The 22,245-nt window shown below is 48.3% G+C and overlaps 1 protein-coding gene across 3 annotated transcripts in view; it reads right to left on the bottom strand.

Annotated features, from left to right (window-relative positions):
• PRKCE (protein kinase C epsilon) overlaps window positions 1–22,245 on the bottom strand; it is a 487,576-nt gene that overhangs the window by 175,015 nt on the left and 290,316 nt on the right. For all 3 annotated transcript variants that reach the window (XM_038551200.1, XM_038551202.1, XM_038551201.1), the window contains exons 3-6: window positions 8,271–8,430; window positions 5,995–6,029; window positions 4,552–4,637; window positions 344–473 (exon numbers count right to left, since the gene is read on the bottom strand). In XM_038551200.1, coding sequence (XP_038407128.1) covers window positions 344–473; window positions 4,552–4,637; window positions 5,995–6,029; window positions 8,271–8,430 — 411 coding nt within the window. The remainder of the gene's footprint in view (window positions 1–343; window positions 474–4,551; window positions 4,638–5,994; window positions 6,030–8,270; window positions 8,431–22,245) is intronic.

Here is a 22,245-nt window from a genome sequence, read left to right as displayed (position 1 = left end):
CCAATGTATTTTTCCTTAAAATATTTCTACATTTTTATAGACTCCTCTCATGCCTCCCAGCATCCTCATGGTCTCAGAGATGGGAGAAGCACACATTCCTCAGCATTCCCTCTATGGAGTTTCCTTGGTCGCTCTGCACGGAGACTGCGTTAACAAATCCATGGAGTAACTAAGCAGCATGTAACAAGGGCTTGTGCTCAGTGCCCTGGCCAAACCTGGAATTTACTTGGGAGGCTCTGAGAACAAAAAAATTTTTTTAAAAAGGCTACAGGGAGACCAAAAGGATGTGAGAGTATGGGGCGGGGGGGGGGGGGGGTCTAGGGCAGGGCACAGAGCACCTTACCTTTGCACTGCAAACCCTGCCGTAGGAGGCCCCAGAGCAAGGACCCACAGTGGTCGCAGAAGGTGGGGACCTTGTAGTTGTGAATACCAAACTTGTGAGGCATGTTGACGCTGAACCGCTGGGAGCCCACCTGCAGGGATGGCAAAACACAGGGTCACTGGCAAGCTCGTTCACACCCAGAAGACATGGCCACTGAAGGTGGCAGGTCAGAGCCTGGCTCTGAAAGCTGCCCTGAGAAGCAAGGTGCAGAGACCCTCCCAGGGCCTTGGGGCCTGATGCCCTTATAACTCATTCTCTGCCTCGCTATTGGACCTTGAGAGGCCAGGCCTCGCTCCCCTGGGCAGCATCACTCCAGGGCTGTGGGCTTCATTCACACTCTCATGGCACACGGCGCCCAATCTGCACCTCACATTCTGGCTGTTAGTGAGGTATCACTGTGGGTTTTTCAATGCTGCTTTGTGCATGGAGGCCGCACCTAGGCTGTTTTCCAGCAGCTTGATGGTGGACAGATTCTATAAATGCCCTGAAAACGCAGCACAGCTGTGGAAACTGTAGCCTGTCAGTTGGGACAAGCAATAATTGTGGTGAAGACTGCTAATACAGAGCAGTGACCACTAAGGACATGAAGGCATAGGTACTGCCCACAAGCCAGGTGTCATCATCATCAGCACAGTTCAACCTTACCAGCACCCCGTGTGGTAGGTGCCATCGTTAGCCTGAGTTTACAGATGGGGACATTAAAGCACAATGAGAGAAAGAAGCTTGCCTATAAGCTGATAAGTAACAGAGGCAGGATTCGATGCCCACGAGTGTGAATTCAGAGCCCAGGGCTTCTACCAGCAGTGCTGCCATTTATGGATTATTTAAAAAGAGTAAAGAGAAGGTGTAAGAAGGATGGGGAAGGATGGGGAAAAGGAGTCCGGGCAGTTTGATCTGCAGGCCTGGGTCTGCTACCAAACACCTGTGAGGTCTTGGAAGTTTCCTGACTTCTTGGGGTTTCAGATTCCTTATCTGGCAAACAAAGATGGCATGCCCATCCCACCTCATGTCACAGAGCCGTGGGGTGGACGAGACACTGAAGCGAGGGGTGGTCAGCATTGGCCCACCTTTCTGGGTCTCTTGTGGCCCTCCACAGAGCCACTCACTCTCCATCTACATCTCTAGTGCAGCAGACACATGAACCAGGTCCCTCTCAAAATGGGCGAGACCATCACCAGAGACCCCGTGGGCTGGGGAGAAAGTACTCTTGCATTTGAATGTGGGAATCAGGGAGTGCAGAGCATGCAGCAAAGAATCTATCCTTGGCTCACCGGGGACTGGCTAATGAAGGCCCCTGTGGGGGGGCAAGGTGGAGGGGATAAAGCTAGACATGGACATAGATGTAGACATGGACTTGATCCCAAATGTAGAGGCATGAGGCATGCCTGTGCACAGGCACACGCACTCAGGGTCACTTGCCTTCACAGTGAGGCAGAGAGAGGCTGACCCTTCCATTGGGCCAGAACCTCACTGACCCTGCTTGAGAGCCATGGGCGATCACTCAGGGTCTTGCCCCAGTACAAGATCTCCAGGTTTACTGACAACAACTGTGCCCACGCCTCCCCAGATTTATAGTAGAGGCAGATGTATTCGTGAATGTGGTCACATCACGTCTACCTCTGCCGGCTCCTCCTGAAGGGTGCAGATCACTGCACCCACTTTTCTCCTGCAAATGCTGAAGATATGGTTGGCCTACACTGAGAGCAGACTCGTGGGTTCCAGGAAGAGTCTCAGAGGCACACAGGCGACAGACAAAGGTGAAGAGGTGGGGAAGTGTCCAGGAACTAGGAGGTTCAGTGAGGGGCGGGGACAGCTGAGGGGCCACCAAGGACTCGAAGGTATCAGAGAATGGTGGGAGGAGGACGGGTCACATGCAAGAGCCACAATCAGAGAAAGGGCGGCAGGCACGCCGGTATATATGTGCACACGCCACCTTGCTGGGAAGACCTGGAAACTGGGGTGCGACCAGCACAGAAGTATGGGAAGGAAGAAAAGAGCAGCAAGACAGAACAGGAAGGAAGGAAGGAAAGAAGGAAGGAAGGAAGGAAGGAAGGAAGGAAGGAAGGAAGGAAGGAAGGAAGGAAGGAAGGAAGGAGATGCAGAGGAGAGCCTCTTGCGGTCAGCACACTTGGAAGTGCAGGGACTGGTGTGTCCTCAGGGCCAACGTGCAGGCAGGAAACAGGGAGAGAAGAGCAGCTGGGAGCTCTTGCTGCAAAAGTTCCAAAGCACCTCACGGTAGGAAGACATCAGATACCTGGGGCTTAGGGCCCCGTGTATTCAGGGTGTGCAGGTGTGTGCACACATGCAGGCAGTGACAGGAAGAAATGAGCTCGGGGGGCGCTCCCCAGCAGTGCTGGACTCGCAGAGGGCACATCCGTCACCCGGGGGTGGGGTGGGGGCGCACCGATGCTCCAGGAGATGGGCCCTAGGGGCCCCGGGCCAGGCAGGAGCTCCACAGGGCTGAGAAACCCACAGCCCCGTTCTTGATCCTTGACAATCTATCTCCCTTGGGACACATGCCAAGTTTGCGAACACACCTCGCTGGTGACTTATGTTCGTTGCCAACAGGCCAGGAAAGACAGAAAGAGCTGGTCACAGACTCAGCTGTCACAGGTATTTCACACCCCAAGCCTCTAACCTGCACAGCACAAACCCGTTGGGGACTTCTCCCTCCAAGGAGATATGGAGAGCTCTAGAAGCCTGGAAGGGCTCCCAGTAGAAGAATCCCGTGAGATCCTGAAGGGAAGGAATCGTGTGTTCCTGTTTCTCCGGGACGTGGCACAAGACCCAGCACACAGGAAGTGCTCAGCGGACTGCGCACAGGAAGGAATGGACGGACAGCAAGCCAGCCACCTGCCTCTCGTTTACTCATCAGAGTAACAAGCTTGACAGTGTGCTTGGGTCCTGATCCTGGCACTGGAGCCAGGAGGCCCGGGTGGTGACCACCTGCAGCGTCCACCGTGTCAACAGAGCCCCTGCAAACAACCCTGGTGCCCTGGGCCGCCTGCCCCTCAGGGACGTAGAAGGTTCCATCCAAGCCGTGTCCCTCGCTGCTTTCCAGAGACTGTGTGAAAGCGAAACGAGATAAAGGATAGGAAATACTTCAGATGCCAAGATGCCACTTGGGTGAATTATTTTTAAGTCAGAGAAGTCCTGTAAGTCAATCCTTTTGGAAGCCAAATTATAAATCCACCTGATTATCAACCCACCTGGCGTCTCTCTGACCCCCAATTCTAATGCCCTATGATCACGCAGTACTTATTTATTTCACCGAGAATTAAAAGCAGGCCTCGGAAACCCACTGCTGTGAACACAGATAACGCCCACACTCACACTCTCCTCCCCATCGCTCAGTCAGGAGAAACCCACCTTCGCTGTTGAACTGTCTCCCTTCCTGACCCCTAACGACTTCCCTAACAGCCAATCTGATACTAGGTTGTAAGAATACAAGACGATGAGTCCAGCGGTCAAGGGCTCAGACGCTGTGGAACAGACTACCTAGGTTTGAGCGTGGCTCTTCCCCATACTAGCTGTGTGACCTGGGGCAAGCTAACGCGACCTCTCTGTGCTTCCGCTCTCTGTGTTGCGAAGTGAAGATGATAACTACACATCATCTCGTTCGGGCTGCTATGAGGTTAAATACTATGTGTTGAAGAACTTACATGGGCACACGGTACGTACCCCATGAACGCCGGCTGGTATTATTACCCTAGTTATTCCCGTCTCCTAAGTGTTTCTGGGGTTTGCTAATTCCTCTCCGTTCCCCCCTCACCTCATAAAGATAAGGCTCCCGCTTGTGTGTTGTGTCTCTCTCGATGTTTATGAGCGGCGGGGAGCCACTTACATGTCAGTTGCCACTTCACTGTTCCAATGAGATAATGAATGACATAAGACAATTCACATTTTCCTCGCAGGCTTTGGGGATCTGGGATTGCACCGCACTTGGCATAATATCCACAGACACGAAACGGACTCCGAGCCCCACTCTTTCTGTCGACTGAGCCTCTCGCTGGAAGGCTGCGGACAACTCCCTTAACCCTGATCAACTCAAGGAAGAAAGAGAGGGGATCCCAGAGCGATAAGGAGCTGCTTCGGAACCCCGGAGGAGGCAGGGGAGGGTGGGAGTGGTGGTGAAGAAAGCCCAGAAGTTCAATGTTATAAATATTTACCTCATCGGGAGTTTCCTGTTTCTTTAATCCAGCACACTTCGTAATTATGAGCTCATGGCATCGCTTGTGAACCACACAAGTGCAAACTGCAGATGGAAAAAAAAAAAAAAAAAAAGGAAGGCTGAGCGACAAGTGGGGGTAAAAGGATTGCACCCCAAGGTTCAGGTCTCAGTAGAGGGATGAGCGGAGCCACGCCCCTTCCGTCCCCAATCTTAAAGAAGCCCTTCCTGCAGTCGCTGTGCCATCAGAGCCAGCAGGGTTCCCTAAATGCTCTGGAGAAGAGCGCACCGCTTCCACCCAGAGGGCATCAGCAGTTTTCTCTAGTTCCAGACGTACCGATCAATTTCCCCGCTTCTATGTGCCAAGGTCAGGGCACGGTTTCCCTTCGGTGAAGCAGGTCTATTAAAGGCACTGCAGCAGTCCTGTGCTCCACCCCAGATCACGTCAGGGTTGGCGCGTGTGACAGGGAGCACTGCAGCGGGAGAATGGGTGTTCTGTGGCCCACACCGTCTTAAACGCTTTTGCTTCATTTCACCAGGGCCTGGAGCTCTGTCTTCAGTGTCATGAGGCAGCGTGGGCAGTGGTGGCTCAAAGGGTAAGGAGCCATCTGCATACGTGCTACCCTGAGGACATGGCAATGTCCAACAGAACCCACTCAGGGTCCCCACCCCGGGGTGATACCCAACTTAACCAGAGCCTGAGTGAGGAGATGGAATGGTCTCCCAGTTCTAACCGCGGAGAAACCTTGACGTGAGCACAGCACGTATCCACCCTCCAATCCTAGCCAACCTGACCTTGCATTTTATAGTCAAAGAACTGAAAACTGACAAGCTGCAATAATGTCAAGTGCGTTTTAAATGTTGAAGAGTTAATAAATCCACAGTAGAGACACACACACAAAAAAAAAAAAAGAAAAAAGAAAAGAAAAGAAAGAAAAGAAAAAAGAAAAGAAAAGAAAAGAAAAGAAAAGAAAAGAAAAGAAAAGAAAAGAAAAGAAAAGAAAAGAAAAGAAAGAAAAGAGAGAATCAGCAAGGACCACTGAGTGAAAAGAGTGAAGTGGGCAGGTGAGGGAGCTTCTTCAGGGAGCGAGAGAGGGACGGGACTGAGAGAACACACGGAGCCCAGCTCAGTGCAGAGTGGGGCCTTCCGAGGGCCTCCAATTGTTGCGTCTCACTAGGAGGGGTGCTGAGACCCCTGGGACAGCGGAGACAGGTGGCACCCACAAGGTACTCCCCTATCCCTGCTCCCACAGAGGAATACGGGAGCCATGGCCAGGCAGGGACACAGAAAAGCAGGGTCTTGCTTCTCGGAGAGGGATCAGAAGCATGCAAACTGTTGAGAGCCTCTAAATGTCATCAAACCCAGCACACGCTTCCTAGGAGTGTCACTGATCTGGACAGACCTGTGGGCCCCCAAGGATTAGGTTCATACAATGCCTCTTACCTTGACATTGGTATCCCTGCTTTCCTATGACACCCCTGCAAAGAAGAATACAACCTTTTAATAAGTTTTAGTAGGTCAAAAACCACACAGTCACCCCATTCTGGCCACCACCCACAATGCACCAAGCATTGTGGAATCCAGCATCCTTCAGGGCACCCGGGTAGCTCAGTCAGTTGAGCGTCTGCCTTTGGCTCAGGTCATGATCCCAGGGTCCTGGCATGGAGCCCTGCGGCAGGCTTCCTGCTCAGCGGGGAGTCTGCTTCTGCCTCTGCCCCTCCCCTCCACTTGTGTTCTCTCTCTCACTCCAAGCAAATAAATAAAATCATGGAAAAAAATGACTCCTTCAGAGGCAACAGAAAGTAGACCCAGTGCTTAGAATGGGTACAAGTTTTGGTCAGTGTCAGGGCTTGGTTTCCTAGACAAACAGCCATTCCAGTGGGGCCATTATAGTGTTCTAGAAAACCACGAAGACTCTGCTTGCTCAAGGCAGGTCCTGGTTAGTCGAATGTATCCTTCCCTTGTGGGTAATCATGTCGGAGGACTACGGCTTATAGGCACATTCCCTGGGCGTTTCAGGAGCAGTCAAGGGTCCTCGGTCAGTCTGTGGCCAGGATTAGGGGTTCAATGTACTGTTTGATCAAGGCCAATGCTCAAGGTTCCCTCCAGGGCAGGCGTAGGCTCCCCTGGGGCAGGGTTAGGGTCAGTATAGACACAGAACAACCCAACCAGCCTGGCCTGGGCCCTGTCCTCAGCACCACGACCAACTGGCCAGGGGACAATCTGCAATTTCCAGCCCAGCAGCAGCAGCCAGATGTCATCAGGGGCTACGCCTCAGGAAACCTAGAATCCAGTGGGGTTCACCATGGGCTTAGAGGAGACCTGAATCCATAAATCTCAGCTTTCACAACCTACTCCCTCCAAACACACAACTCATGACCAAACTACCAAATATGTAGGCCAGAGGGTAAAGCGGCCCCGGGGGGTGGGGGGGTGGGGGCAGGGGGTGAAATGTATCTGTGGTGGGAGTGGGGCATTATTTCTGCTTCAGTCAGGTTGAGTGTATTCTGAGCCACATCGCCTCCAATGTCCATGCCAACCTCGGTGACTAGTTCTGGAAAAGCACGAGGACAAGACAAGCCACTCCTGGACACCTTGGGAATTCAAAGACCGATTCGAATGTTCCCTGGTTTGGTTTGTTTGTGCTGCAGGTTGGCCTCACTCATTCTCCCCCACGGGATCCAAGTGCCAACTTCAAGAGCTCAGAGAGGTTGCCAGAAAGGCTGGTGGGAGGTCAGGAAAAGCTTTCAGTTGGGCTCACCAGGGGTGGAACTGGGTCTCTGATCACTTTCTAGCTGGAGGACAACATACTTGTCTTGTTTTCTGAGTCTCAGTATTGTTAGCAGGATGGCTTTAATAATGCACAGTTTGTAGGATATTGGAAAGCTTTAATTAGATATCTTCAGTGCATAAGAACGAAACTGGCACATGGTAGGCATTCATTAAAATTCCCCCTCCAATACCCAAAGCCAGTGCTTCTTCTCCACCTCCCAAAAAGGCCTACAACCTACCTGTCTTTGCCTATCAAAATCCTAGTCATCATGAAAGGAGAAATGCCACCTCCTCCGGGGAGCCTTCCCTGAGCACTCCAGCCAATGCTGCTCTCTCACTCCTCTGAAATCTGGGCAGCCTAGTAGCACCACTGTTATAACAGTTATTAAGAACTGCTTTGAATTACAGATACTGGCAAGTCAAGTATTTTTTTTAAGCTTCATAATGGAAAAATTCAGAGCATACAACAATAAAGAGATAAATGTAGCAGATCCATCACCCAGCTCTAAGAGTGATTAATATATGATTGGTTATTATTATTTCATCTCTACTGCTAGCCCCTCTCCCCGTATTGAAAAAAAAATCTCAAACATCACACCATTTCATTTCTAAATGATTAAGCTTGTGTCTCTAAAATATAAAGATTCTTTTTTTTAAAAAATATACATCAGAACATACCGCTATTGGTTAAAAGATCGTAACCCCTTAAACAATGATATATGACATGATCCTAGGTATAAAGTCACCATTCCTCCCACTTATCCCCACTCCCCAACCCTGGGACAAAACACTCCCTTAGCCTCCAGAAAAGTCTTCTGCAATCAAATAGAGAAGAAATAAAGCACATCAGCACTTTAAAAATGAAGTTTCTATTCTCCTCCAACTCTTCCCCAACTTCTCACCTCAGAGAAGGCGTAACCAGAGGTTCCGGGGAGACAGGGCCTTACCAGATAAAGTCTCTGCAGTGGGAGCAGTAGGTGGGCTGCCGAAGGTAGGTGGCCATGAACTTGTGGCCGTTGACCTGGTGGACCCTCCGCCTGACGGCCCCCTGCCGCTTCCTGGGCCGCATGCGCTCCCTGAACACGCGCTCTTCATTGTCTTTAGGGGCTGGAAGGGGACAAGGGCAGGGAAGATGACAGGTCAGTGAGCACACCTTGAAAGAGGCCTCCCCCCACCGCAGGCGCCCGGAGCGGGAGGCACAGGGGCAGCGCTCCCTGGCTCAGGGGCTCTGGGGTCTGAGCCTCGGACCCAGCAGGCCGCACCCTGCGAGGCAGGAAGGCTCTGATCGTGCCTCTGTTTCCCGCACCGGCAGCACCCGCCAAAGTCATCGCAGTCCCAGTCCTGCTCCAGCTGTGGCTGCTCCATTGCCCTGAGGACCGGCTGCACATCGCAAGGGTGTGGGATCAGAAGGCTCAAGGTTCACATTTTATTGCAGCTTCTGAGCAGCGTGGCCTTAGACAGCCGGGGTGGCCTTGCCCGGAGCCTCCGAGGGCCTGGCCCTCTGTAAATGGGGATGGCAGTGCTGACATCACAGGGTGCCGAGGAGTCTGCACCCAGCTGCCTGGCTCAGAGAAGCAGCTGCCTAATAAACCCGGCTGTCCGTCCTTCCCCCCTTCCTGAGTAGGACAACCAGGAACCTTTCCCTAGAGGCCAAAAGGAGAGGGAGACACAACACGGAGAAAGTAGTTTTCCAGAAGGTTCAAGAGCCACCACTGTGGACTTTAAGACCTCACTGAAGACGGAAGGACTGTCCCCACTGCTTCCTTCCCTCCACATCAGGGGTTGTCCCAGGCCTAAAAAAGCCCTGCAAGGGGGCTAATAAACGACAACAGAACTAATAATAATGATTGCTATGGAATGAACGTATGTGCCCCCCCCCCATACACACACCACCCGGTCCCATTCACATACTGATGTGACAGTGCTCATGACAGTGGGGTTCCCAGGATGGGGTTAGTGCTCTTATAGGAAGAAGTAGTGCTCTGAGCTCGCTCACTAACTTATGAGCACCCAGCGAGAAGGCTGGTGTCTACAAGGCAGGAAGAGGGCCCTCATCTAATGGTTGGCATCTTGATCTCAGACTTTCAGCCTCCAGAACTATGAGAAAGAAATTTCCGCTGTTGAAACCAGTTATTTTGTTATGGCAGCCCATGCGGACTAACACAATGAGAATGATGGCTAATGCTTCCCAAGGGCTTACTCTGTGCCAGGTGCCCACTGAATCCTTACAACCTTCATGCAGGGTACTGATGTATCCCCACTTCACAGATGTGCAAACTGAGGCATAGAGAGCTTATGTAACCTGTCTCTGGTAACACAGCTACTAAGTGGTGGAGCCCAGATTCTAAGCCAGAGGGCGGAGGGAGAAGCCAACATTACACTGTCCACATGCTTTGGGGGACAGCTCACTCTCCCGACAGCAAGGCCCCAAAGCACTCATCTGAGGGGCTCTCATAATGTAAGAGCTGAGCTGCCTCTGGCTTCCTGGAGGGCAGGGGAGGCAGGCCCTGGCTCTCCTGCCTGGTTCCCAGAGCTACTGCAGGGCCCAGGAAGGTGGCCTGCATGGCACTGCTTAAAGTGCACTGGGAAGGCTCGACCCACACCCGGTGCACCCCCCAAGAACCTCCGCCACCCGACATGCCACCATGACAGTGTCAGTCTTGGGGGGGAAGGAACATGGTTCCTCCTAGACCTTTTTGGAAATATGGTTCCCTGCCCTTGGGCACCTGGGTGAGCCAAAATAGCTGTAGAATCCGAGAGCAGTCTGTCAGTATGGACAAGGCAGGTAGGGGTGGAGGGTCAAGGAGAGGCAAGAATGGGGAGCACATGCCCAGTGTTGGCTTTAAGGGGGGGAAGCAGCCTCCAAGCAAAAAGGCTGAGCTGCTGATCCTCAGGACAGATGACGCAGATGGGGGTGTGCCCTCAGCCCCTCAGCTTCCCCTCCTTGAGCTTGCCTGAGTCCCCTTTTTAACTGGAGCTTATTTTTTCGAAATGTCTCTGACATGGAGAGAGATGGAATATGGAAAGCCTACCTCCTACCCTGATGCAACGAACGACCACAACCCAGCTGACCAGGTCCTCATGGAGGTGTCCTTGCTTTAACACAGAGACATGTGCACACACAGAGAAATCTGGCCATGGCCATCCAATTGTGCAATTACAGGTGACTTTCATTTCTGCTCCCTCCTTTCACTATATTCAGAATATTTTACCATTTTTAGATGCAGGAAAAAAAATGGTAATTAAAAAAATAAATCTCTCCAGTATCCCTTACTTGCTACAAAGCTGATCTACAAAACCCCAGGCCCAGGCTGCCGAGGCCAGAGGATGCACATTCAACTGCTTTCACCAGATTACCATGGATCACATTTAAACAGTAAGCCAGCCCCCTCATGCATTTCAGGTGCAATCTGGTTTGCAAATCCTTCAAATTGACTAGTCATTTTGATCCTGGAAAGTTGTATTTTCAGATAAACTGCTGAAGAGTCCAATCTAGTTTTCTCAAAGGAGCCCTGCTAGAACCAGGGTTACAGGTGTCCCCGAGGGTCTCTTTCTCAATTTTTTACAGAAATGACCAGAAATCAAATCAAAGGTCTAAACTCCATTTATTTTAATATGTTAAATATAGCAACCCAATAATTAACTTGCTGACTTTTAAAGACCTCTCAGGGGGCACCTGGGTAGCTCAGTGGTTGAGCGTCTGCCTTTGGCTCAGGTCATGATCCCAGGATCTGGGATTGAGTCCCATATCAGGTCCCTGCAGGGAGCCTGCTTCTCCGTCTGCCTATGTCTCTCGTGAATAAATAAATGTTAAAAAGGGAGGAAGGGAGGAAGGAAGGGAGGAAGGAAGGAAGGAAGCAAGGAAGGAAGCAAGCAAGCTTGCTTTCGGTAGTGTGTTCTCAACACCTGGAGAGAAGCTGCTTACCACCTGTGAGCAGTGAGGGGTGGGTCCTGGGAGCAGGTTAGACAGAGAGCCAAGAATAATTTCCCATAAGTCAGGTCTGATTATCTGACTGAACTTCCCCAACCTTTCTGTGTCTCCTGCCCTGGAGCACACACACACTGCCTTTTGAGATTCTATATCAAAGATATAGGAAAACAGAAGGCTACAGGAGAAGGAAACACATGTAATCCTCATGTTGCCCATGGGGACCTCCCTGCCCTCCATGTGCCAAGCGGCAGGACAGGTGAGAGGAGAAAGGGGATGGGGCCCCCAGTTGGTGAAAATACTCCCATCCCCCATTCCTCTCATGGGAGCCAAGGGTCCCTCAGGCCCACAGAACCTCCCTGCTGGGAGGTTGCTGCTGCTGTCAAGGGTCTCCATTAAAATCCAATTCCTGTAGGGTAATGTATCATGTGTGCGTATGTATGTGTGAGTGTATGGTGTGAATATGACATATTTATAAATGTATACAGGTGTGGATATAAAAATCAACACAGTATATATTAAATATATTAAGAAAAATTTCTGTAATTTTTATACTTACATAATATGGGCTAACGTATCATTACATTTATATCATAAATATAACAGTATAATTATAATATAATTAATATTATAGCATGATCATGTTATAATATTATTTATAATGTACGATAGGATACAAACATATGTAGCTTGACTAAACCATTTGAGGGCTGCACACACAGGGACACCTTACCCTGAAGTATATCAGCCTTCATCTCCTAAGAACAAAGCTATCCTCCTACATAATAACCACAATTATCAGAGTTAAGAAATGTAACATTGATATAATATTATCTAATATAAAGTTCATATTCAAATTACTCCAACTGTCCCCAAAATGCCCTTTACAGTTGTGGTAGCTTTAAGTTTTTTCAGAAGCTACTTAGAGCTCCTGCTTTGCATTTAGTTGCCATATCTCTTTAGCCTTCTCAGTGGAGAACAGCTTTGTTGTTTCCTTTTTATGATACATTTATGAAGAGCCTAGGATGTTGTCTTATGGAATGTTCCACAATCTGGATTTGTCTCGTTCCCCCTGATTAGTTTCAAGTTAAATACCAAGAATACCACAGAGGTCTGTGTATCAACAAATCCAAATATATCCATTAAGATCCCTCGAGATAACTGTGTAAATGACATGAACGTAAAATTTATAGGAGAATTATAAAATATTCACTCTTATTAGGAATTTTTAAAATGCAAAGAACAGCTGGTTTTTACCATCGACTTACCGTTTCTTACCCAATAAAGAAACAAGTTTGTTTTAAAATGGTACTATCCATATTATACATATTGCAATGGGAGGTAAGATTTCCAGAAGCAGTATTATAGGAGCAAACATCACAAAAAAGAGTCAGATCCTTTAATTTGGGATTCTGTCTAAATCAATAAACAGAAACTAAAAACTATATAATTATAACTGATATATGTTCCCCCGTTGCATATCTGTTTTAGCAAAGTAACTGGACTAACATAAAAAGAAGGGTCTAACCAATTATATTACATTTCTAGCAAGTTAAAAATGGTGAGCTAAGACCACATAGGAACATGGGGAAATGATAGGAGATGGTAAAAACAGAATGCACAAGAACACAAAACTGTGTAAAACACACTTGCAGATTGAAGGTAACATAAAAGAATTACGCGATGCTCTTGTAGGATGATGGGTTTATGGATTGTCCGTACATGGAAAACAATGTTCTCTGATGCTCTTTAGTGACTTTTAAAAGCGGTTCTCTATGCTGGGGAAGTGGAGGGCTAACTTGGCATGAGCGAGGAGAGGGTACTGGACGTTGCAGTGGAGAGGGGGACAGGCCTAATGTCATCAGCTTCACAGCTGCCAGTGCTTCTGAACTGAGGGAAGAGCTACCCGGACCTGCCCTCTACGCCCACACCGAAGGATGCTCACTGCTGTCACTGGTGTGACCCTTCATTTGCAGCAGCCCTCAGAGGCGAAACTCAGGCTGGCTTTCCCCTCAGAGGGTCCATCTGGCCCGTTCCAGATCCTTTGTTTTATGGGTACACCTGCCACACAGCAGAAGGGAGAGACCAACTAAAAGCTGGGTAACTTTAGTGAAACTCTCTGTGGAAATGAAGATCTGTCAGATATAATGACAAGAGTTCACGAGGGCATAAAATGAAGCAGGGATGTCCTCTGGAGCAACTGTGAGATCCTCTGTTACCGCAGCCCCCAGCAACATTCCAGGCATGTTTCCTGCTTGGTTCGATTAGTCTGTCAACTTCAAGCTCCTGGGACCTTTCACACAATGAGTATCTAGTAGCCCCGATGCTCAGAACCATCTACGGCAGGTTGCAGACAGGTGGCGGAAGCAGCAGAAAGAGCCCACACCTTGGAGTCATGACTCTGGTGAAGCAGCCTCATCTGGCTCCTCTCCCCTGGGCTCCGACCTCCCCATTTCAGCCAGAGGAACTCTCTCAGACACAGGGAGAGCTAGCTCCTGGCACCACACCGTATGCCAACCTTCCCTGGCCAGTCTGATCATTGAAGGCCTCACTGATGCGCCATCTCCTCCCTCCCCGCACCTCATCTCCTCCTGCACGATAAGGGAGCCGACCTACCAGGACTGAACACCATCCCCTACGTGAAAGGACATACACCCTTAACCTCCATACTCTCAGGATTCTCTTTAAGAAGACCTGGCAGGCCCCGACTTAGGAACTCCTGCATGCCAGCACTTCCTTCCACGGTATGTGTAGCAAGGACTGCCAAACCCAAGGATCGATCCTGCCCAAGCCCCCTGGCCCAGATGCCTGGACCAGACTGACCAGTATGCATGCCCAGCAGCCTCTGGGTACCGCTGTCATTCCTCACCACAGGACAGGCAGCTACCCTTCATGTTCAGGGCACACAGGGGTCTTTGCCACAAGCAAATATGCCATGGGGTCGTCTTTATTTTTTCTGACTTCTCTCTTTCGATCTTTTTCGGCCAGTATGGCTGAACTAGGCATTAGGAGACCAGATAACTGTTGCCTTTGCCCCACTCTTGCTTGATGTCCTAGACCAATTCATTTAATCTCTTTGGGCTTCTGCTTTTCTATCTATCAAGAGAGGGTAATGCAACGGCTCCGCGTAAACCCCAAGCTGGTACGCACCTTTCTCTTTCTTCCTGGTGCCAACACAACCTGAGGAGTGAAACAGCCTCACTCCCTGCCCTGCAAAACCTGCACTGACACCCCCTAATTGCTTTACCCTGCGGGGGCCGCGCTGCCTCCAGATGTTCCACACCTGCCACTGTGAATAAAAGAGAGTCAGCATTCTCTCTCCGCACCCCATCCATTAGGGGCTTTAGAAAAACGACTCCTTCTTCATACTTGGCAAGCTGCCAGGAAGATTGGGTTGGGCAAGGAACACTGACTCAGTTCGAGGACAAAAGCAGTAAGAAACAGAACTGGTTTGAGAAAAGGCTGGGGACCTCCTCAGAAGGCTTTTCCTAGAACCCAAGCAAAGAATGAATCCAGTCCTCAAAGGCAGGTTATTTCACAACACAAAACAACTCATCCACCCTGGTATTTTGTTTTGTCTTTTGGTCTAAGGAACTGTCAAACCTGAGATTTTTCAGGAGCTGAAAAATAATAGCTACAATTTATGGGGCCCCCGCCATGTGCTGGATACCATCCTAAGTACCTTACATCTATGAAATACTATTCTGTGCACGAGGTACCATTACATATTCATGAGGCGCTGTTTCATACCCATGAGGAGCTATCACATATCCACGAGGTGCTATTACATACATGTGAGGTACTATTTCATATACATGAGATATGTAAGCAACTTACATACATCATCTAATACCATGGAGTGGTACTATTCTTGACTTCAAAGAAACCAGGCCTTCAAGAGATCTAAATAATTTATTGAAGGTCATACAGCTAACAAACAGTAAATGTCAGTTCAGAAACTCCCACCCTGGCCCATTCAGTCATGCCTCCTGAGGATGGGAGAACAGCCTGGGCCCCATTTGTACCCGACTGTATGGAAGTCAATGACTGTTTCTCCCCGCCCACCTCTTCACACATCCACCTCTGCTCTCATCTAGAGACTTGGAAAGGGGACTGATTAGCTCATGATACACCCACAGGATGGAGTTTAATGCTGTGGTTTTTAAAAAAGTAGATATGCTAAGTCCACCAAGAAATAAATAAGAAAATGAAGAAAGGGGTATATAGTATGTACATAAAATGAGAAAGAGAAGAGGATAAATATATTCAAATACACACTGAAAATTTCTGAAGGGTATATGATAAACTGTCCATCTAAAAACATGTACTCTGTAGATACTGGATGCCAGGTACTGTTCTGGGCACAGACTCCATACCACAAAGGGATGGGCCATGGCCACTCTCTCAATTATTGTTCTCTGGTCCTTGAGAGGTGTCCACCAACAAAGCAAAGAATTACCATGATATTCCAGACAATGGTGGCTATGGCTTGGCGGGGAAGCTCCTAATAGAAGCTACATGGAACCTTTGCCACCCCATCTGTGGGGAGTTAATTTTTCCCTCTCAATAGTTCGCTGGCTTGACTTTATGGACTTTCTGATGAAAAAAAATGCAAGATAAATGGAAGGAAAACAAAACCAAAAAAAAAAAAAACCCTCAAAACTATGCTTTTATTTTCAGTGCCATGCCTTTTATTTTTATTTGCCATGAGGAAAATAGGTTATATTTTCAAGTAGAATAAATAAATTCTTCATGACAGGAGTTTTAAATACGAAGTAAATATTTATGTGATGCCAAAGAATACGTTCTACATGCTGTACTCACACAATAAAGAAAATCCTGTTCAAAACAGGAAAGAGGAAACAGCAATTAATTCCCCAGGAGAGATTACTCCATGCTATCTATGTCTTCCCAGAGAGTCACACAAGGAGAATCGGAGATGTCTGAGGGCTGAGGCTTGCAGTTGTCTGCATGTTTTATTCTGTGTGGAATCTAATCAGAAGAGCACTGGAGGCATTTCAAGATTAGCATCTCAAACTTAATAGAAACTGTTTTCTTCTTTCTCTTCTGCACTTTCGGAAGGAGCTGGTCTGTCTTCATGGCAGAGCTTGTACTCTATCCACTTAATAAAATAAAACTTAAGTTACTTTGTGCTTTGTAGGAAGAAAACATGAAAGAATCAGCCACTGATAAGATAGGGAGAGTGGCATAGTATAAAGTGAGGGGAGATATGGTGATGGCCGGTCAGTGGGATGGTGGTCACTGAGGGGGAGGCCCAGAGAGAAAGGGCCGGGCAATCTCCCAACCCCATGTTGTGATGCAGGGCACACTCGTGAACAGAGAGAACCACTGGACAAAGCGATTTCACTTAAGCAGGAAATATGCTTGCCTCCTGCCCTGCTGCATGCATGCATTCATTCATTCGTTCACTCATTCATTCCTTCTCTCCCTCCTCCATCCATTCAAAATATTGGGGTTACTTTACTGCATGCCTCTGGTACCCAGGAAAAGTCACTACTTGCCAGGAGGAAACCACAGACCAAAACCCTCTAGGCAGACCTGCTAAAAACTCAAAGAACATTCCCAGCCTAGGAAATCAGCCAAGTGGGGCACCAGCCAAGGGTGGGGTGAGAGTCCCCGCAGGGCCCAGTGACGGTCCTGTGATTCAGATCACAGGAAACAGAGCTGTCGCTGCATTCCTGGGCACCTGAGCCCTCACGGAGCTCATGTCAATGAGGCTGGGTGCTGTCCACTGTCCGTGTTTCCAAGATACTGTATGAGAAAGGCCTGTGGGAGAATGGTGGCAGCAGTCTAGGCAGGGCATCTGTCCATGCCCAGGTGCTAGTTGGTCATCGTGGGGCCGGTGGGGGTTGGGGATCAGTGCCAAGTGGAGGTTGGCATCCCTCCTCCAAATATGTAACAAGCCGCCTCTGCCACAGGGACCCCAGCCAAAAATGCTATGGGGTCATCTATGGAAAAGCCCACGTCCACCCAGTGCTGTTGATACGAGCCCTTCAGTGTCATCCAGTCCGTGGCACACAGAGCTCAGGAAGGTTCAAGCACAGCGAGCTACAAACCATAAATTCTAGTGCCTAAGTAGTGCCTCACTACCGCATCCTGGGCACCACAGAGCTTCTCGAAGGTGCCTACAGTGCCTCCAAGAATACCACAGGGAACTAAATCTGCTTTTCTTCAGCTGCCTTGGGAAGGCAGCTTTAAGCACTCAAAGTTCACGAGAGAAGCCATGTCCTGTCCCAGAGTGATCTGGAGCCCCGGGCAGGGTTCCCACGAAGTGGGCCAGGTACATCTGTCTTATCACACTACGTAGGAGAGGAGGAGTTTCCAGACGAAAAGGAGACAAGAAAAGGCAGTGAAAGAATGATAAGAGAAGGAGCAGGAGCAAGAAGATAAAAAGAAAGACGGCTGTGAAGTCACAAAGTCCAGGCTGATAATGGGCCAAATTAAGCTCATGCCTCCCTCCCCAGGAAGTAGACGGATGTGTTGTTAGTACACCCTACCCTCTTTGGTCCTTTGGACCGTGCTGACCAGGACGTGAGCTCGCCTTCCTTCCACCCTCCCTCCTGGGAGCCCAGGCCAGCCTGGTCCCCAGGGCAGGGAGCTGGGGGCTACACCGTCCTTAGGAAGCATAACACAGGTGAACAAGCCCCAAGCCTTTCTAGAGAAACAGCTATAACGGCCCTAGCTCTTGCAGAACTTAGATCCCCCCTGCCTTCAGAAAACCTGCTTCAACTTGTTCTTATGTTCCATTGAGACTGTGACCAAAACTCTGTACATGAAGAGAGGGAGGAACAGGTCAAAGCAATAATGCTTTTATGAACTGAAAACATTCCATAATCCAACCCATGCTCTTTCGAGTTGTGTGCTTGTGCCTCTCTCACACACACACACACACACACTCACACATGCACACACAGTGTGTCTCTCAAGCCCAGCTCCTGGGTACTCACTCTCCCCAACCAGGGGACACGGCAGCCCAGGAAAACAAATGCTCAGTTCCTGATTCTCAGGGCCTTGGAAACTCCTGTCTCCCCTCGAGCTGTCTCCCCTAGTGATACAGGAATGTTGGAGAAACAACAGTCACTATTTTGAGGGGAAAACATGGTTTTTTAATAACTCTGCAAAACAACAGAGACATTCATGGAAGTTTGGGCCTCCTATCTACAAGCTCCCATACAGAGAAAACAAAAACCACCAAGAAGAAAGAAGAAGGGAGGGGGGTATTTTCTTTTTTCCAGTTTATTGAACATAAAATATTTTGAGGCCACAGATGCTGAAGGGAGCTCTAGTCAGCTCAGGTCTTCGTGCTGATGAAGTACAAGTGAAGATCAAATTCTCCAAGTAAGAGGGGTACCTGGGGGGCTCTGTGGTTGAATGTTTGCCTTCAGCTCTGGGTGTGATCTCAGGGTCCTGGAATCAAGTCCTGCGTCTGCCTAGGTCTCTCTCTCTCTCTCTCTCTCTCATGAATAAATAAAATCTTTAATAAACAAAAAATAAATTCTCCAAGGAAGCAAGTTATCTGTGTCTGGAGGCAGATATTATTGGCCACAGGCTCTGCCTTGAATCTCAGCAACTTCTTAAGGTATATAGTCTTGGTCACCAAAGCGCTGAGGAAGAAGTGGTTACCGCTCATTGTCGTCCAACCTCTCTCCTACAAACATAGCTCTCTGTCCCATTCCTTAGTACCTCAGGGCAGCCCCAGAGTTGCATCTTCACTTGCGGAAGGTGGCACTTTCTTAATCTGGAAATCTTACAAAGCAGGCATGTGCCTGCTCTTCCAGTGGGTCCTGGTTTAGCAGTAGCTGAAACTTTGCAGCAAGAGTTAAGCTGAGGTTAAGGTCTATCATACAGTTTTAAGAGTCAAGAACTGGTGGTGATGGCTTAGTACTGCCCCTGGCCAAAGCACATCTCCACCACATCCCTGCAATGCTAGTGAGTCTGGCTATCCCTTATTAGGTGATGAGATGCCAAACAGAAGAGAACTGAGATGCATCTAGAAGAAAGAGGTAAAAAGAAATGTGGGCAGCCTGGGTGGCTGAGCGGTTTAGCACCACCTTCAGCCCAGGGTGTGATCCTGGAGTCTCAGGATTGAGTCCCACGCTGGGCTCCCTGCATGGAGCCTGCTTCTCCCTCTGCTTGTGTCTCTGCCCACCCCTGTGTGTGTCTCTCATGAATAAAATCTTTTTAAAATATGTCAGTTTCTGGTAGAAATAAGAAAGGGCTGGATAAGAGGTATGATGGGCAATCTCCAAGATGGACCTCAGTGATCCCTGCCTCCTGAGATTAACATCAGTATGTAGCCCCCTCCTACAATGAATAGAGATGATCTGCTGGCTTGTATGACCAAAAAAGGTTTTGCAGAGTGTGTTATCTGAGGCTAGATCATAAAAGACATTGCAGTTTCCACCTTGTTCTCTCTTGGATCACTCACTCTGAAGAAAACCAGCTGCCATGTCAACAAGACATCCAAGAAACCGTATGGCCGGATCCATTTGGTGGGAAATGGAGGCCTCTTGTCTGCAGTCAACACTGATTTGTGAGCCATGGGAGTTGGCCACATCAGAAGCAGATCCTCCAGCCTCAGCTGGGCCTTCAGCTGAACACAGCTTTGGCCAACATCCCATGCAACCTCATGAGAGACCATGGGCCAGACCTATCTAAGCTCCTCCTGAATCCCTGGCCCTTAGAAATTGTAGGGGATAACACACGTCCATTATTGTCTCAAGCTGCTAAATTTGTGGTAATTTATTACACATCAATAGATATCTAATTCAAGAGGCAAAAGATAAATAAAGCCAAGTAGGAGCGATGTAGGGTAAACATTAAAAGGGATATTTACCTGTGAGAATTGTTCATTCACTCAAACAGTATTTACCACGGGCCTCCTAGGTGCTAGGTACTGTGTCTATACTTTGTGTTACACAAGTAGCCTGCCTGTGGATAGAGAGAGCAGAAGAAGAAGTGCTAACAGGACACATTATAGCAGATCACTATCATACGGATCCCAGAGTCTCTGTAAAACTGAGCTTCGAGGACCTGCCTCTGGGAAGCCAGGAATTCAGAGATATTACTTGCTGTCCTAAAAACCAAAATGCTCCTTGTGGCTCTCAACTGTACTGTGTGAGCTTTATCCTCCAAGCTTGAGGCTTTCAACCCTGTTAAAACTTAGGTGCTCCAGGAGGGCCCTTATGAGTTTAGTATGTGACTCTCAGATGCTACTGGGAGATGTCAAGTGGGGAAAGGAGGATATTGTGGGGCATGAATGATAGTAGGATCTGCACAGAACGATGGCAGGAGATCAGTTTTGGAAAGTTTACCTCCAAGGCTGGTGGGTGCTTGGCACATCTAAAGCAAAATATGAAATCCAGTAAAAAGAGAAAGTCTAAGAATCGTGATGAGCACCGTGTAATATATAGAATTGTAGAAGCATTCATTATATTGCACACTTGAAACTAATATAACACTGTGGTTAATTATACCTGAATTAAAAAACAAATTAAAAAAATAATAATAGATACCACTTACTGCACAGTAACTTCTCAAAAGGATCCTACAGGATTGGTATTATTACCTAACACTCTACAAATGAGGGGCTGAGAAAATCTAAGTGACTCACCCAAGGGTATGTGGTTATTACATGGTAGAGCCTGATTTTGTACCAAGGTCTTGGGCCCCAAAGTTCATGGTTTCCCCTCCATACCATGCATGTTAAAGGACATGAAATGGACATCTCCCCAGTCCCTGCCATTTTTCATCACATATGGAAACTGGGAAAAACAAGAAAATTTGAGCATGCTGTTCATATTTCTCTAACAGGTGGTTCATGGTTGTTGGTTTTTTTTTTAATGAACTTTCCTTCTCAAATGCTGTAAATGAAAAAAAAAATTTGTGAAAGATTATTAGCAGATTGGAAAGGGAGAGGCCAATTTCTTTCAAGTGAACATGGAGTTTGATGAGAAGTTCCGAACATTGTTTTGGAAACCAGACCACTGGCAAAGTAACAGAATATGCAAACTCACAAAGACAACTCACTTTCCTATCACAATACACATGCCAGGGAGGAGCACAAAGGACTGGCAGAAGGACCCAGAGCCCCCACTTTCAACCCACTTGTGCTGATTCCAGTTGTGTCATACAGAATTTTGAAAAGCAGGTGGTCACGTGAGGTATGATGCAGGAACACATATAATCACCACACCGGCAACAACTTTCTGGAACAGAAGGTTTATATTTGCTCAAACCAAGCAAGGAAGAAAGTTTCAGCTCGAAGTGTTCCCCGGGCCTGATCCAAGCCATCCTGTGTCCAGCATAGAGAAAAAGTCTATTCTCTTCCCCAGGGTGGTCCCTTCCTCAATCTTGAGGCTACAAACACGGAAATTTAATCCTGCCAGGTTTGGGTTTTAGGGTTTTTTTTTTTTTTTTTTTTGGTTGTTTAAATAAAAATTATCCTTTCTTTCCAAACACAGCTGTTAACAAAGGCCCAGTTCAAATCTACAACTGGAAAATTAAAAGTAAGAGGTTAAAATATTGTGTGTGTTGAAGGTAGAGCTACAATGAAGATATGACATTGTATCTTTTGCTCTTTTAAAGCATTTTCCTGAGGGGGAAAAAACGGCTTGCAGGGTTGAAGAAGGCACCCTTCCCTTACTCTGGAACTGCCCTGGCCTCTTTGGCAAGCAGCCGGCTCCAAACCATCTGTTGAAAGGACAGCTTTTCCTGCATCTCCTGCGGGAACATGGGAAGACTAGGGCCACAATCTTCCTCTTGCAGCCCAGGAAGCCTGAGGCCCTTTAAAAGCTTGCACAATATTCTCCCCTCCTTATTTGCAGTCAGGAAAACCCCAACGGATTTCTGGGTGGGGAGGACCTGAAACTTGCCACTCACTGAGCCGAAGAACTTCCCATTGATTGCCAACCTGTTAACCTGAAATGCATACCCATTAGGTCCCGGACTTGGCTCTATTTGAAGTTGATGTC

The sequence above is a fragment of the Canis lupus genome, chromosome 10, assembly GCF_011100685.1.
Source record: "Canis lupus familiaris isolate Mischka breed German Shepherd chromosome 10, alternate assembly UU_Cfam_GSD_1.0, whole genome shotgun sequence".
Taxonomy (NCBI): Eukaryota; Metazoa; Chordata; class Mammalia; order Carnivora; family Canidae; genus Canis; species Canis lupus.
Note: the sequence above shows the minus strand (reverse complement) of the source record. Positions and strands in the feature narration are given on the sequence as shown.